Here is a 17,915-nt window from a genome sequence, read left to right as displayed (position 1 = left end):
CATTGGTATGAAGAATTTCACCCGTCTAGGTCAATATGGAACTGGTGCCCAACAATGTGTCTGTCGGGGCAGTGTGCTGCTAAATGTGTCATCTTTCAAATGGGAGGTAAAACTGACACCTGTGTGATCAGTAAGGGTCCCATGGTGAATTTTGTAAAAGTAGGCATTTTTAAACTCCAGTGATCTAGCCAGGCTCCAAATCAGCTAATGACATTTTAATCTAAGTGTTCCTGCAGTTGCAATTAGATAATGTATTCTTCATCACTTCCTACCCTAAACTGGTGTGCTATAAAACAGTTGCTGCATCCCATCTCAGAACTAGGCAAGTGACTCCTTGTCTACAACACAAGGCCGTTGTGAGACTTAAGCTTTCTACATATGATAGGCAGGGCTGGCCCTAGCTATTTTTGGTGCCCTACGCAGCCCCTCCACGGGGGAGAGTTGGGGGAGCGCTGGCCCCAGGCCTAGGCGGGTGGGAGGGGTGGCCCCAGGCCTAGGCGAGTGGGAGCGGGGGTGGCCCCAGGCCTCCAGGGGGGCTGTGTGGGGTCCCACCCCAGGCCTCCACGGAAGCGAGGGGACGACGACTGGCCACTTCCTGCGGGCAGTGGAGCGACCCAGCCCCAGCCTGCTCCGCTCCCCTGGCTCCCAGCCGCGCCACCGGCGAGTGCAGGGGGATGGTCCCCCCGAGCCAGGGGAGCGGAGCAGGCTGGGGCCGGGTCGCTCCACTTACCCTGCGGTGAGTGCAGGGTCGGGCCTGGTTGCAATCTTCAGGGGAGCGGGGGCGGGGCTGGGGGCCCTGGGGAAGAGCGGGAGCTGCGCGGGACACTAGGAAATTTGGTGCCCCACGCAGCTGCCCGTGGGTAAGGACGGCCCTGCCGGGAGGGAATCGCTAGGGCGGAGCAGCTTCCTCCTCCCCCTGCCGCAAAGGAAGCCGCCGCTACAGCCTGCTCCGCCCAGCCGGGCTGCGCCCCTCCACGTGAGCTCCCTGCCCGGGGCCCTGCTCTCCGCCTGGCCGCTCCAGAGAGACGCGGAGCTGGGGAGGGCGCAGCCGGTCAGTGTCTAGGTAGCAGCAGCGCTCGGCCCTCGCCTCCTGCCCTGGGGGTGTCTCGGGCTAGACACGGGGCAAGTCCTCCCCCTTCCTCCCGGGACCATGAGACTCTCCGCGGGGGCTGCCAGCCCTTTGCACGCTGCGGCGCTGCTGCTGCTGCTCGCCGCCGTCTGTCTCTCCGCGTCCGGTAAGTCAGAGCCGTGGGTAATGGTGCGGCCAGAAAAGGCTTTGCCCTGTGTGCCTGCGCCTTGCCCCAAGTGGGGACCCGATCCGGCCCCTGGCCTCTGGCCGGCGCTCCCCTCCCACATGGGTGAAGGGCCCCTGGCAGAGCAAATCACAGGGGAGACCTAGCGGGCTGGCGAGTGCTCCTTGTCGGGGCTGCCCGGACATTGGAAGTGGCCTTAGGTCACCTAGCTCAGTGTTTCTCAACCTTTTTTATACCAGGGACCGGCTTGCTGCCTTCCTAAACTGTGTCAGAGATGCCAGGGGCCGGTTGCTAAGAAATCTAGTGTATTGCCCTGGCACAATTGCCACGCTGCTGTTCAGGTATCACTGTACTGAGGTCCCAGTTAAGAACTGTCTTTTAACTCCATAGCTTGGTGAGATGTAAATCCCGCTTTCATGAGAGTCCTGGGAGCTGCTGGTCATGCAGGCTTATAAAAGCATGTTTCCGTACCTCAGGGATACTAATCGGGGTGTTAGTCTCTAAGTAGAGCAGTCATCATCTTAGTTTGTTTTGTACTAGGGCTTTTTAAGATAAGGGATCAAATACAGGTCTAGCAGAAATGTGTTGTGCCTTTCAAAGACACTTGCAAAAGATGCTTTTCACCCTTCTAGGATGATCTAATCCAGGGGTTCTCAAAGTGGGGGTTCAGGACCCCTCAGGGGGTCGTGAGCTATCAACTTCCACCCCAAACTCCGCTTGCCTCCAGCATTTATAATGGTGTTACATATATTTAAAAGGGTGTTTAATTTATTATGGGGATCGCACTCAGAGGCTTGCTATGTGAAAGGGGTCATCAGTAAAAAAAAGTTTGAGACCCCCTGAATCTAATCTAATCTGTAGATGGCTACTTTATGTCAGAATCACACTTTGCAATCAGGATTACAGTTTTACAGTGTGCAGAAAGGTTTGTGATCTGCAATTACTGAGCGATGGTATCATATTTTATTGGCTCAGTTGTGTCCATCTTATCCACCCTGTAAGTGATGACATGCCAAGCTATGTCCCAAAATGTTTTACTCCCTTAGGGAGGGATGTAGGGAGTGGACCAGGTTTGCCAAGTACAGAGTCTGAGAATCTGTGTGCACACTTCCAAAATGACCCTCATTTCAAACACACAGTTTACATTTGGTTTATCATGTTTGCTGTTTGGTTACATTGTAAACTTTTTTCCTAATAAAATCTGGACCATGGCACTGAGATTGCAGAAATAATCTCATAATTTAACATGTTTATCTAGGGTAGGAATTGAAATCAAAATAAAATTTTATTAGTCATTGGGTTAGTGAAGAAGCAAAATCCCAGAAAACCAGACCAAAAAATGATTATATTGGAGAGAATAGGCATCTATCTGTTTTAAGGGTGGCTTGCAAAGGAAAAGAAAATTGGTTTTGATGTATAAAAAGGCCCAAAGTGTGTGTTTCTTTAAAAAAAAAAAAAAAAAAAAAAAAAAGTCTGCTGCTTTCTTTACAATGGAAATTCAGGTCAGATCTTCCCAGTTTTTCTTGGAGGATCCTATGGATGACTAGTAGGCTTTGATTTCACAGATACCAAGGAAGTGAAACATGACCGAATAAAAATCACTTCCCCTCTTAATTACAGTGTTTAAAACTTTCTTTTGGTCTCTGTTAAGATACATTTGATTCAAATGTCTAACAAAAGACCTTTCTCTTCCAATTGCTTGTTAAAGAATCAACTCCTAACCCCTTCAATGTATAGCTGAAAGCTCCCAATCCATAACTCTGATTCCTCTAAAGGAGACCTCCAACAAACTAGGGAAGACAAGACTCGACATTCTTGATACTTCTAAAGTGAAAAAACAAGTAGAACCCTCCCCCCCTTCTCATCCCCATAAACCTTCTTGTACATTGCAAGAAAGCAGAAAAGGAAACAACTCCCCTAGATTTATTTTTTCTTGTTCAGCTTTGAATTCCACTATCCCCTCTTCCCTTCAACAAAGAAAAATACTAATATATCTGGATACAAAATAGGGAGAGATGATACTTATATATGGGATCAGTACAACCAAAACCATAGCTGACGAAACCAACAGGAACAATGGAACGAGGTGCATAGATCAAGGTCCTTCTGGTGAACTGTCCTAGGGGCCTACACTAGATGTCAGAGAAAGGAGAGGAGGCAGCCATAAAACTCCTGGCCAGTTGTGTACTATAGTGTCATAAATTGGGAGAGGGGGGAAATAGTTTTCCTGATCCCAGCTGAAGGTCAGCAAATGCCTTAAGGCAGTGCTACATTTATGGCAAGACTGGTATCTGCTGCTCTTTCTGCGGTTGTGGGATTACTCTTTAATGCAAAGAAGGGCCCCTTTTTGTCATGCACTGATCTGGTGCTTATGATAATGTTTCCTTTTAGTGGCTGATCTGTCAAGAATACAGATTGCTGCTTTCTCACATCAGATGAGTTCTTTAACTCAAGCGGTGAAGGTACCAGATTCAGTCCACACTGATGACCTCTGAAAACACTCAAACCGCAAGGATGGCTGTAAAAAGCTAGACAGAATGCCAGAAAAATTACTTTCAAGGAGTCCCACACAAACACAACAATTTTGTTTAAATAAGTAACCAAAATAATCTGCAAAAAAGCAACCTGACATCAGAAACTAAAGTAAAATATCACTTGGTCTAGCAATCCTGAGTTGTTTCTCATGTTACAGATACACAGTTAGTAAAAGTTTTTACACTGAGTTTACTTTGGTGAAACTGCAGTGAAAAATAGAATTTAAAAAGCAGGTGGAGGAACGTGACAAGCTTTAAAGTCTCAGTTTCAGTAGAAAACCACTCTCCCTTGGATAAAAAAATGCTCTTTTGATGGAACATATGCTGTATCCTGTCTATTGTCTTGTTTAATGCATTATGACCCTGTCATACAATGAAACACTGCAGGAGGTTCTGTTTTGTGTAAGGAACAGCATGATTTGTCTTTGTAAACCAATACAAGACCCTGGTAAGCAAGCTGACTGGCAAATATTGGTTAAATGTTGTAAGAAGATAATTCTGTTTTTATTATCTGTATTTTCCAGGCACTGTAAAGTAGCATTTTCTTTTTTGAGAAATGTGATATTTATGAGCTGTGCTTAACTGACTGTAGAAAAATAAGCTGTTAGAGCTGATCTAAATTCGTTAATATGATATAGTGATGAAATTACAAGTTCTGTTCCAAGACAACTTCATTAAAGGGACACTCTCAATTTAAAGGGGTATTTTTATATTAAGTAATTTTAAAACATGGCCAGATGCTAATAGAGTGCCCCTTAAATATTATGTTCTGACTTTTTAAAAAACTAAATTCTGTTAAAAAATGTTGAGGGTTTTTCTGCTCCCTTGTTGATGTTTGTCTATTTCAGCAAGGATGAAAATGATTCACTAATTGACAATACACTGGAAAGTGTGAAACTGACTGTACTCAAAATGTTGTCAAATACACAAAGTAAATGAGCTAGGAGAAAATAGAGAGAAATAGGTGTAACTATAGTGGGTACAAAATTTTCAGACAGAATTGTAATTTCAAGTTGATAGTGGGTTGTTGTTTTTTTAATTTGCTACTAAGTTATGAATATGCATCAAATATTTAAGGGAAAAACTTTATTAGAAAATTATGATTTAAAAATTAAAAAAATCAATTCATGAATGTGTGAAATCCCAGAGATTCAAAGGTATGGTTACATTTAAAAACAAAAAAGTGGAAATGCAGAGTTAAGTTATATCAGACAAAACTCTACTCTGTGTTTGCGTCTTCATCTACCGTACATCCAAAGATAGATAACTGAACATTGACACATTATAAATGTTCAATATTGGCAATACCAGCCATATACCCCTACTGTATAATGCTGTGCTTGACATATGGACATGTGCACTTGCTCGTGAGTTGCTGGTACCAAGCCCTGTGATCACTCCTGTGATCGTGGATTCTCAACTTGGGAGCTCAGGGCCCCAGAGTGGTCACTACCACCTTTCCTTTCTTTATCTCTACATGGGAGTGAGAAAGAGGTGTCCCCCCTCCCCCCACTGTTTTTATACATAAGAGCGGCCATACTGAGTCAGACCAGTGGTCCAGCTATCCCAGTATCTTGTCTTCTGACAGTGACTAGTGCCAGGTGCGTCAGAGGGAATGAACACAACAGGGCGATTACCTAGTGATCCATCCCCTGTTATCCACTCCCAGCTTCTGGCAAACAGAGGCTAGGGACACCCAGCACATGGGGTTGCATCCCTGACCTTCTTGACTAATAGCCATTGATGGACCTGTCCTCCATGAACTTATCTATTTCTTTTTTTAACCTTGTTATAGTTTTAGCCTTCACATCATTTCCTGGCAACAAGTTCCACAGGTTGACTGTGTGTTGTGTGAAGTACTTTCTTTAGTTTGTTTTAAACCTGTTGCCTATTAATTTCATTGGGTGTCCTCTGGTTCTTGTGTTAGGGGAAGGAGTGAATAGCACTTCATTACTCACTTTCTCCACACCAGTAAAGATTTTATTGACTTCTATCATATTGCCTCTTAGTCGTCTTTTTTTCCAAGCTGAAAAGTCCCAGTCTTCTAAATCTCTTTTCATACAGAAGCTGTTCCATACCCCTAATCATTTTTGTTGTCCTTCTCTGTACCTTTTCCAATTCTAATATATCTTTTTTTTCTGTTGTTACATGGTGTCACAGTATCAGAAGTTGTTCTGGTTAGACTTTGGAGCACAATGTCCTTGCATTCTGAGTTATGTTGGTAGAAGTTGAGTGACTCAGGGCTGAACCTAGCCTACCTTGTCCATTGTCTCTCCTACCAATTGCTTTAGTTTTGGTAAAGTTAAACTGGGATTCTGATGAAAGCTAACTTCATCCTCACTACCCATAATGTGAGATAACATATAGCACCAGCTCTATACAACACTTGGATTACTCCTACAGACTCTCGCCCTGATCCTGCAAACACTTCCATATATGCTTAACTTTAAGTGCAGGAGTAGTCCTTCAGTCATCATTTCAATCATAACTTCAATCACAAAGTGCTGGTGAGTGATCTGCAGTGGAAAGGAGTCTATTATAGCCCCAACTGCGTAGCTTTAGCTCATTCTTAAGGTATGTCTACACTACCTGCCGGATCAGTGGGCAGCGATCGATCCAGCAGGGGTCGATTTATCGTGTCTAGTCTAGACACGATAAATCGACCCCGAGCACTCTCCCGTCAACTCCTGTACTCCAGCGCCGAGAGAGGCGCAGGCAGAGTCGACGGGGGAGCAGCAGCAGTCGACTCACCGTGGTAAGTCGATCTAAGTACGTCAACTTCAGCGAAGTTGCATAACTTAGATCTCCCACCCCCAGTGTAGACCAGGCCTTAGTTTGAGCAGCTCATGCTTGTAACTCTGAAAGTCCTAGGTTCAATCCCCATGTGTCAGCCAAGATAGCGGCTGTCACAGTTTAGGATCAGGGCCTTTTTTAATATGCAGAATAAAATACATTGTAAATTTTGCTCCTCTTCGTTTTATGCAAGTGACAGAACTGCGTATCTCAGACCTTTTTGGCCCAGCAAAGCAATTCCGTTGCATTTTGTCTGTCTGTCTACCAGAGCCTGTGGTACAGTAGAACCTCAGAGTTACAAAAACCTCGGGAGTGGAGGTTGTTCATAACTCTGAAATGTTTGTAATTCTGAACAAAATGTTATGGTTGTTCTTTCAAAAGTTTACAGTTGAACATTGACTTAATGCAGCTTTGAAACTTTACTGTGCAGAAGAAAAATGCTGCTTTTAACTGTCTTAATTTAAATGAAACAAGCACAGAAACTGTTACTTACCTATCAAATCTTTTTTAAAGCTTTCCCTTTATTTTTTAGTAGTTTGTTAAACATAAAGTACTATACTGTATTTGCTGCGTGTCTCTCTGCTGTTGCGTACTTCCGGTTCCAAATGAGGTGGATGGTTGATTGCTTGGTCATTTTGAAACTCTGTTGTTTGTAACTCTAAAATTCTACTGTATAAGGGAGGGGTGATGGGGTTACAAGTAGTCCCTGAAATAGAGGGGGATGGCAAGTTGACACACAGGGAGGTTGTGGCGGGGATGGAAGAATGCAAGGAGCCAGGCGTGTGCTGTGAGCTTAGCCTACAGAAGCAACAAAGTGCACAACCCTCTAGTTATGCATAGGTTTAACACACATGAAGGTTTCCACTGTCTATATATACACTATCACACTCAATTTCATCAATATACTCATAGAAATAGCCGTTGAAATGACTCGGAGACCCTTTCCACATAAAACTGGAGCAACTGACTGATTCTCTGTGTATGAAAGTTTTTGTTTCTGGTCTATCCAAGTTAGCTTGTATCAGACATTTGACACTCCATGTGGTATAGACCACAAGTGTTTTCAGGAGACGGGAATAAATCATCATGACAGACACCATCTTAGATCCCCACAGGAAACATGCTTTCATTCAGGCTAAGCCAGCTTGATGCAGCTGATCCACTTCAGCAGAGCAGACCACAAACAGTCATGTTTCAAGACGTATCTACAGATGACACTAGCAAAGGGAAACAGCAGAGTGACTGATAAAATAGCTGGTCGATCAGATAATGCATACACTTTTAACAGAATTAAAAGTAGGTCATTCAAAAAACACATAATTGAACTCGCATATAAAATGTCATCACTAGAACTTATAAATTGTGGTTATTACATTATCTGAGACACAAACTATTGCAATAAATTAACTTTTAACAGAATTAAAATCCATTCTTTGGACTGCCAGGGAAAGAGAAGCTTGATCCTTCTGGCCTCACTCAGGCAAACTCCCCACCCCCTTATACTCTGAGTAAGAACTGCAGGATTGGGTCCTTTCTAGGGGAAAATTTTTTAACTCTGCTCCCATGCTGCTGTTAACGTTACCAGTCTGGGAAATTTCACTGTTATTGTAAACAAGTATTCTACCCATTACATCAGTCCCATCATAATATCAAAGTGTCTTGCTACACTGCACTCTGTAGGGGCACCTTAGGTTTAAAATACAGTGGGAACTAGTTCACCTCACTGATTTGCAAGCCTGATCATTCTGAGATCTTTACTGGGAAGTAAGAATGGAGGTTTCATTATTACTAAGGCTGTATTGTATTTCTGAAGTAGATTACAGGACATTGACTTATATTTTATGGTATATTGTTTTATATATATAATCAGAACTAAACTATCCTTGTCAGAGTAATAAACAGTATGTTTTCCCATGCAGAATCACTGATCTCTTCTATTGTGCTTGTTTTCTTGCTAAGTCATAAAAATCAGTAACCACCACAAGTCTCCTAGTCACTTGTGCAAATTTAGCAGTTTCTATTGCGTGCATGTCTGTTTTCTCTCACCTCTTTTCTCTTAACAGTTGCATGTAGCCCATGTACTAGCACTAGGCTGACCCTGCTGCAGAGAAGAGGCTCAGAAAAGTTAAAACGGATCAATGAAAGCTGTGAAGTTAAAGTGAATTAAACTCTTGTGTGGGTGCTCTGATTCAGAACTGGTTTTAGTTCGTTGAAGCTTAATCCTCTTTAGGATTTAATTTATGCTCATTAACTTCACAGCGCTAGTTGATTTGTCTTAACTTTCCTGAGTACTTGGTTTCTTAACTTTGACTGAACTAGTCATTGAACAGAACTGGTTAAATAAACTGAAATGAAGAAAATATTCTCTCCGCACTTGTAGATGAGGTTACTGCAGTCAAAAGCTGGTTTTAGCACATCAACAGATCCTGGTTCCAGATGCTTAGCCAGTGACTTCCACCAATTCAGTGGTCTGACTTCCTGTAAAACTTGGCAGCAAACGTGTACAGTATATTGCCAATTATCCGAGTAGCATGGGGAACACGGATTTCATTTGACTAATTGGGAGTTTAGATAATTGAGAGGACAGGAGCCATGCTGTGGCCAGGGACTCATTGTCCTGCTCCTCCTTGCAATCCTGGACAGGGATCTCTGCTCTATTATCCGAACATCCATGTTATCTCTATCCCTTGCTGGTCCCCGAGCATGAGATGCATGCTCTCGATAGCATGTGTCTCATGTTGGGGGACCAGGAAGGGGTTCAGATAATGCAGAGGTTTGGATAATAGGGTTCTGGATAAACAGGAGTGTAGTGTACTGCTTAATTTTCTTTTTTATTTAATTAAATAATGTGAATAGATTATAATAAATGTAACCCTTAACATAAGTTGTTAACTTGAAGATAATGTTAAATAAATTGTTTTTAAATAAACCTGTATTTAATTTAAATTTAAAAAATCCGAATTAAATAAAATTCCTGGAATACTTTGGCTTGCTTACTTGGGTTTTTTTTGTTTTAAGAGCATTGACTTTTATCCACCCTAATGGGTGGTGTATGTGCTGCACCACCCCACGCAGCATTTTGACTCAGAGGCACACCCTAAAATCAGTTCCTCCCCTGTTTCCTTGCTGCTGTAATTTGTTGCTGGCCAACAAGGAGGGCGGTGTAGCCAAGGCTCTGCCCTTTTCCTTGCTCTTCCCAACCACTCCCTACCCACCTACTCTAGTTACAGTGGCTCTCCCAGGTCCACGTTCCAAGCAGGCCATGTAGGGTGGTGTCAGTGATTCTCACTCCCATGCATGGACATGTAACCCATGTCAGAACATTGCACCGAGGTGGCACAGGTTAAGCACTCAGAAGTCAAGAAATTCCACAAGTGAGCATGCACGCTCACCCATTCCTCGGCCCCCCCAGTACAGGGCTTGTGATAGTGAGGGGTGGCTTCACTAATGTCAGTGAAATTACACAAGTGTAAAATCATTGTAGCCAAAAGACTAATCAGGCCCTGTATGTTTAATTATTAATGATCACACACTATTTCTCAAATGCCATAGACTAGACAAGTAACTAATATCATTTTTCTGAGTATTAGATACCCGTGTAGCATTTCTGTAGCATTGTTATTGCTCTGTATGTGCCAAACAGGATGCCTGGAAGTCAGTCTTATGAAGATTACACAGCAAACTGTGTGCATGTTCACATGCTTGCTTGTGTGTAATTTACTTAATCTGTTTTTAAACCTTAACATGCTAATTGCCTGTGTGCAGCTGTTACAGAATCACTTGGAAGGGAGAGGGTTAGAGCAGAGATTCCAAACCTTAGAAACATCAGGACCTTTTAAGGGGGACATGTTTGTTTCTCTGTCCTGCTCCTGCCACCTCTAGCCCTCCCTCCCCCCTAGGCAGCTCTTTACAATATGCTCTCTCACTACAATCATTATGGAAGGAGGTGGAGAGCAGTGGTTGGGTAACACCAGCAACATGGGAGAAGAGAGAAAGAACATGTGGTAGCCACAACTTCAGAGATCCTTAAATGAGGAGAGGGACACAGCCCAAAACTGGTGGTGGGAAAGGTAGGGAAGGAACAGCCCCAAACATAGGTGGAGAGTAACAACCCCATTAAGATATAAGGACTGGAGAGGGGACACACCACAGTGGGGACTGGAGGGACCATGGGAAAGAGCACGTAGAGAGCGCGAGAACTGAAGAGACGGGGTTAGCAGAGAAAGTTGGGAGAGAGGAAGAGAAAAACTGAAAGAATAGGACTGTCTTATTGTTCTGTGTTTGTATAGCGCCTAGCACAGTGGGGTCCTGATCCATTACTAGGGCTCCTAGATGCTACAGTAATACAAACAATAAATCAATTTTAAAAATGGGACTAGGAAGGTAAGGAGAAAATGGAGACGTAAGACCTAATCTGCATCAGAAAAGGTTTGCACTGCTATCGCAGCAAACTTTTCCAATGTAGACTCAGCTTCTGATGGCCAAAAAGTGATAAACTATACCAGTTCCCTGAGCAAAATAAACTCTATGGTACTTGCACAAACTCTTTTATGCCAATATAACTGTTTACACTAGGGCTTTTGCTAATATAGAAATGTCATTAAAAATCACACCCCTAATTGACATTACTATTTTTACTGTAGACGTGGCCTAAATCAAATGCAGAAGCAGGAGAGGAGAGAATGTGATGGGGGGCCATGAGAGAAAACAAAACCAAAATACTCAGAAGCAAAACTGGGGGGAGGGGAAACAGGGAAAAATACAAAATGCAAAAATCCAGACCCGGGCAGTCAGAACGTGGCCACATGCAGCAGCTGTGACAGACCATGAAGTGAAGGGAGAAAGGGGAGGCAATTAGTAAAAAGGCAGGTGAGCAGGGCTCCAACCCAGGAAGGACAGGGATCACTGGACTTAAGGAATGTGGCCCTGATCCTGCTGAAAGGGAAATCAATGGCAAAATTGTCATTGCCTGCAATAGGACAAGACCCACCCTTTGTGTGACTGTGCTTTCTGCCCTGACCCTAGTTGTGGCCTGCAGTTGGATGTCATGAAGAAAAGATGTGCATGCCCTTGGGACTTGCTCATTCAATTGCAATACATTATGGTTGTGCAAAAGTGGCTTGTTTTTAATGCTAGACGAGTTCATTCTTTCACTATTTTCTTTTTTCTTTGAAGGGACTACAAATACATCCATTCCAACCACAATCACACAATCCACTTCAGATACTTCAGCAAGTGGTAAGTGTCTGATAACCCTTTTCCTGCTGGTACTATATAGGCAAGCACCAAAAATACCCAAACAGAAAAATTAGACAACACTCCATAGACCGCGATTGAAACAGTGCATTTTATGGAGGTATTAACATTATCTGCAATGGGATGGCACCACTAAGAGACCTCCCAAGATAGATTTTTATTTTATTGGTAAAATGAAAGGTGACACCATTCCAGGTAACTTGGTGGCCACAAGCCATGAGCTTCCCAATACCATAGGAAGAGAAGAGTCAAGAAAGCAAAATCTAAAGCTCCTTGATTAATTTTCTTCTTGGTCGTTCTGAACTTTAGCAAACACACTCCATTTTAGTGCAGTAGAACAGTGAATAGGCTGCCATGCAAGGAGTGGATATTTGTTTGAATTTTCCTACTCTGTAGTATCCTGTGAATGTAACCAACAGGTGGGAATCCACGTGTCATGGGGCAGGGAAAGAGAGAGAAATTTCTGTTTGGATGAGGCTCCAGGGTAGCTGCGCCATGGAAACGTGCTCTGTCTCCTTGGAGCTTATGTCACAAAACACTGCAGTTCAAACAAGATATTGGCAGTAAGAGCGAGTCACTCTATTAAAGATATGCCACCAGTTTCCATCCCCCATTCCTTGGGGAAAGAGCCTTAATACTTGGAAGCCCCCAAATCCTTATTTATAATACAAGTTATTCAGACTTTAATGCTCTACCATTAGAAGGAGCAAGAGGGTTCATATTGCCAGGTGTATTATGGTAAAAGAAGTCAATGTGTATAATTAATGTGTGGGAGCTGTAGACGTAGAACCCTGTAAAACTATGCTCCCCTACCCTAGACCCCTGCTCCATCCTTAGCAGGGCTGAAGATATGAATTTTCTATGCAATTTTTAATCTGCTACTAAAACAAATTATCCATCTCATTTGATTTGCAACATTCCAGCCTCGGGTTGTTGCAACGTGACATTATTAAAAGAGAACAAATCATGGCAAGAGAACTGAGAAACTCAAAAGTCGTTTCTTGTGGGAGCTTGGCACAGACGTGTTTCACCATGTCAGTAAAAGGTTGGTTGAGAGCTAGCACGTCATACCACTTTCCAGTGTGTGTTGAACAAGCATTAGAAAATAATCTGTTGTCATGGCCCTCTGAAATTTCCCACTTGAAAGAGGGAAGAGAAGGAAATCTAGTTTCTTCCCCCTGTGTCTATTTTGTCACGTATTATTTGCTTTAATATCACAAGTAGAATACTACTTGTTTATTATTTGGATTGCAGTAGCATGTAGGGGCCCAGTCATGGACCAGGACCCCTTCACGAGTGAGGTGCTGTACAAACATGGAACAAAAAAACAGTCTCTGCCTCAGAGAGCTCTGTGTAAATCAAGTGGTTGCTATATCTTTGGTAAGAGCTACTTCTACATCAGTTAATAAGTTCCCAGTACTCCTATTTCTGTGGGTCTTGGTGATTACCAAGTAGCGGAGACCTGCAGCAATCAGGGAGGTGAGCAGTGGGCTGTGAACATTCTCACTTGGCTCATTCCTAGAAATTCCTGTTGGGTCTTGAATATTGTGCTGAAGAATGTGGTGATTCATACAGATGAAACTCCATCTGCACTCTCCATAGCCGTTAGCATTTTGACTTAAGGATTCAATAGTGGGTACAAAAAAAAAAAGGAGAACAGAACATAATCTTACCAAAGCCTGGTAGCCTTGGGTAGCGGTGGAAATGGTGCACGTCTTAATTTAACTGTTTGCAGAGTCCCTACTCAGGCATGCAAGCATAGGCATGAATGAAAGAGGGAACAGAGAGATTAGTATTTTACAGTTACCCTGTCCGCAACAGAATTTCACGTCACATTTGAAACCATTGTCAAATGTGGATTGTGTTCACACTCAAGATGGTTTTTAAATCCAGGTTTCCTGTAGAGTTACTAGCTTTATTATTATTTGTATTGTGGTAGCAAGTAAAGGCCGAAGTCCCATTGCGCTAGGCACTGTACAAACCTAACAAAAAGACTGTTTCTGCTCAAACAGCTTACAATATAAGTAAACTTTAAGGGCATGTCTCCACTTACCGGGGGATCGATGCGCGACAATCAATCCACCAGGGGTCGATTTAGCGGGTCTAGTGAAGACCCGCTAAATCGACTGCCGATCGCTCTCCCGTCAACTCTGGTACTCCACCGGAACGAGAAGCATAAGGTAAGTTGATGGGAGAGTTTCTCCCATTGACCCAGCACGGTGTAGACACTGCAAAAGGTCGACCTAAGCTACGTCGACACCAGCTACGGTATTCACGTAGCTGGAGTTGCATAACTTAGGTCAACTGAGCCCCATAGTGTAGACCTGCCCTAACACACACACCCATTTGAAACAGATTCGTCAATTTTAAGGACAGAAGGGACCACTGTCATCCTCTATTCTGACCTCCTGCATAACATAGACCATAGAACTTGCCTGAATTAATTAGTGATTCAACTCCAAATCTTGTCGTTTAGTTTTTCGCTAGAAAAAGTTTTTTACAGTGTTGGTGAAAAATTTCTCTATTTGCTAGCAGTAAGTAGAAGAATCCCGTTTCCTCTAGAGAAAATAGGATTTGTTTTATTTTAAGAGGCAATCACAGTGATAATTATTAAACATGCCATACTATGGTGCGTAAAATTATGGATGCATTTGGATGTGACACTAGATCTTCTTACGCTTGTGGTGAGTCGGAATATGCACTTAAAATTAGTATTCGGAACTGATGCCTTCTTTATGCACCCTAAGTATTTGACTGAAAGTGTCCAGTATATCTTTAAACACAGCTAGTTTATCATGCTCATACCAGCATAAGAATTGTGATTTATGTTTTAAAAATAAAACAAAAACATATGACATTTAATTGCATTATTAGTTGTTTTCCCTTTTTAAATAATAAATATGAAATAATGCAATCTAGGTATGTTTAGCATTATGCATATCAGAGTACAGCTGGTCTTCTAGGGGAAAATTAATAGGCGAAGTAGAAAGATAAAAGGACAGATGTTTTTCTTCTGTTGCTATCTGATGTTCTTTCATCTTGGATTGGCTGGTAAAATATGAAGGGTAAGATTTTTTTTTTTTTTCTTCAAAGACACAAAAGAGGAGTTGGGTGCCCAGCTCACACTGGCTTTCACTAATTCCTTTTTGTGCCTGTGAAAAGCTCACCCTTCATGTTGGAAATTATTGAAACTAAATAAACTGCAAGAGGCCGGTGTATAGAAAATATACCTCTTTTCTGCAAAGAAAAGGCTTACTGTGTCACTGAGCACTATAGTCTCGGTACAATAAGAAAAAAAAGATAGTTCAGAATGGGACTGCGAGTGCAAACGTGCTGAGGAACTTTATCAAAATCCCTTTGAATAAGAGCAAAGACATTTTTGGGGGTGACTCAAGGTTTGTATATCGTGGTTCAGTGTGTCTGCTCATTGCCTAGGAACCACATGTGTAATCATGTACACCTCTACCTCGATATAACATGACCCGATATAACACGAATTTGGATATAACGTGGTAAAGCAGTGCTCCGGGGAGGCGGAGCTGCGCACTCCAGTGGATCAAAGTAAGTTCAATATAACGCGGTTTCACCTATAATGCGGTAAGATTTTTTGGCTTCCGAGGACAGCGTTATATCGAGGTAGAGGTGTGTATATATCTATAGGATTACACAGATAGATAGATAGAGTTCCTGGGCCATGAGCAGACCCACAGAACCACATATATATTACTACACAGTCTGTTTGGAAGTGATGGACATTTTAAAAATAAAAACCTAAGACTTGAAACCCTTTCACTGGGATTTTTCCTTTTTTTTTTAATAGACTCCTGTTTTGTTCAGGTTTTATCTTTTGGAGTAGGAGAGCAGTTAGCATTGATGTTTGATACAACTCTCCATGTCGGAAGATCTTTCTAGGTGGATGTCTGAAACCTTCATGTAACAAGGAGCCAGTTAGGAGACACTGCTCCAGTTCAACCCCAGAATTCAGTAAAGATGTCATTCATTTGAAAAGGAGCTACATGGCTCTTTCAAAGAAGGACAATCTGCATTGCCAGCCAGCATCGTCTTTGCTCTCCCCAGAGTTGGGGTTCAAGAGTGCAGCCTGCACATCGTATAGGAGACATAGCCAGAGTGGAGTAGTTGAGGTGGCAGCACGTGTTGGGGAGAGGTTTATTTGTGGGTATTGAATTAAAATCAGCATCTGGGGGGTATTTTCTTCCCTTAGCACCTGATCCAAAGCCCATTGGAGTCCGTGGGAGTCCTTCTATTCATTCAGTGAGCGTTGGATCAGGACATTAGGACACACCCAGAGCTCCAATTTCTGTTAATGGGACTTGCACAAAGACATCAAGTGTAGATTATAAACCAGTGTTTCACCATGGATTAATTATGTGGCAGAAGGAGCTGCAGCCAGGCACTCTGCCATCTGCAAGTCAAAACAAGATGTAAGCAATAGGTAGCTGTGGTTTTGTAATGCATTTTAATACCAAAAAACCCTTGATTTTTATGTCTAAGCATTCTTGCATTTATTTATTTTTTTTCTTCCTTTTAGATAAAAATGTCACTCACACGACTACATTGGGTGAGTTAAACTTTTAAATTGTGTGATAACCCTTTTTAATTATACTTTAAGCTTTTTAACGGTGCAGTCAAGTTCTTAATCATTACTAAGTTAGCTGTTGTAAAAAAATCCTACAGTTGATCTGGTTAGTGTTCATATATTGTGCCCTTTAAATTAATATAAACAGTGCTATGATTTTCTATTTTTGTTTATATAATATTTGATTGGTTTAACCACCTACTGATTTGGATTAATCTGTGATTTCATGACCGGATTCATTGTCTTGGAGGTGAAAGAGCATATGGTATTGCTAGAATGGCCGCAAGTTGAGCACGCTATAGTCTAGATTGGTCTCTAGCTTCTATACATGCCTCCTTCAGTTGCTCATGATTTTCTCAAACAAATTTCTTGTGTGTGGGTGGGGGAACACTGAATAGAAACAGCTGAGTTATTTTTGAGTTTTTAATCGGGGGGGAAAATCTTACATGCTTCCCTCTATATGTTCTGATTAAACATTTTGTACAGTGACTACTCAAATGACTGGAGCTACAAAGTTCAGAGTTGCTCTCTTTTGTATCTTTGGATCTCACTGAAATCCAAGGAATAAGCCAAGTTTCAAGAAAATGGTTGAATAATTTTAAAATTTGGAATATATGTTAATTTTGTCTTTTTCATGACTGAATAACTGCCATCAGTAATATGTTCCATTTCTGTTTCCTCTGTGGTGAAAAGTACAGTGAATATCGTTAACTGACATGCATTGGTATAAGAAATCCATCCTTTATATTGTTTTATTTTTTATTCCAAATGACTTCATCACACTTTTGAAACACAAGAATCACTTCACCCACCACAGAAATTCAGACACCTATGGGGTGAGACATCACCGTTACTTATTGTTGCATAGGAACACCAGGTCATGAGCCGAAGAATATTGTAGCCAGTTATACCTTCAGGGGGAATTTAGGTAGCCACATTGAAGACTATTGCCCCATATCACTCCTCAGTGACCACAGTTGGACACATCTCATCTACAAGCAGGACCTTCAGAAGCACAGTGTCCCCATCACTGGGTTAGGGCATTGGGTCCATACTGATTCAGAGGGAAGAGTTACCTTGCTTATAGCCAGACTGAATTTGTTGCTGGCTATTGTGTGTAAGCACTATAGACTCATGCCTATAGCCTCCAGCTTCAGTGGCAACCGTGCACTCTTTAGACTGATGATATGAAGGCAGGTGTAGTTGTCATCAGGGGACAATTTGCTCTGCAGACCATCTATTACTGGTAATGATGGGCTTTTGTTTGACTCTGGATTTTGGCTCAAGATCTACATTAAATTCTGGCTCTGTGACAGATTGCCTGTGTAGCCACGGGCAAGTCAATTTCCAACCAGTGCCTTGGTTTCACATCTGTAAAATTTGGACAGTGCAACTTCTGTACCATACAGATGTGTCATGAGGATAAATTCACAGTATCATCCAGATACTATGGCAATGGAGGCCATGTAAGTACCTGGAGGC

The 17,915-nt window shown here is 42.3% G+C and overlaps 1 protein-coding gene across 1 annotated transcript in view; it reads left to right on the top strand.

The window, feature by feature from the left end:
• The first annotated feature begins 891 nt into the window (after positions 1 to 891).
• The window catches only part of TMEM123 (transmembrane protein 123), a 29,307-nt gene continuing 12,283 nt past the window's right edge, over positions 892 to 17,915 (top strand). Inside the window, exons 1-3 of the mRNA XM_024215671.3 lie at positions 892 to 1,235; positions 11,756 to 11,818; positions 16,386 to 16,415. Of these exons, the coding sequence (XP_024071439.1) occupies positions 1,151 to 1,235; positions 11,756 to 11,818; positions 16,386 to 16,415 (178 nt within the window). The 5' untranslated portion in view covers positions 892 to 1,150. The remainder of the gene's footprint in view (positions 1,236 to 11,755; positions 11,819 to 16,385; positions 16,416 to 17,915) is intronic.

This window comes from Terrapene carolina, unplaced genomic scaffold (genome assembly GCF_002925995.2).
Source record: "Terrapene carolina triunguis isolate 2854851 unplaced genomic scaffold, T_m_triunguis-2.0 Scaffold97, whole genome shotgun sequence".
In the NCBI taxonomy this organism is placed as follows: Eukaryota; Metazoa; Chordata; order Testudines; family Emydidae; genus Terrapene; species Terrapene triunguis.
This window is presented reverse-complemented; position numbering and strand designations above follow the sequence as displayed.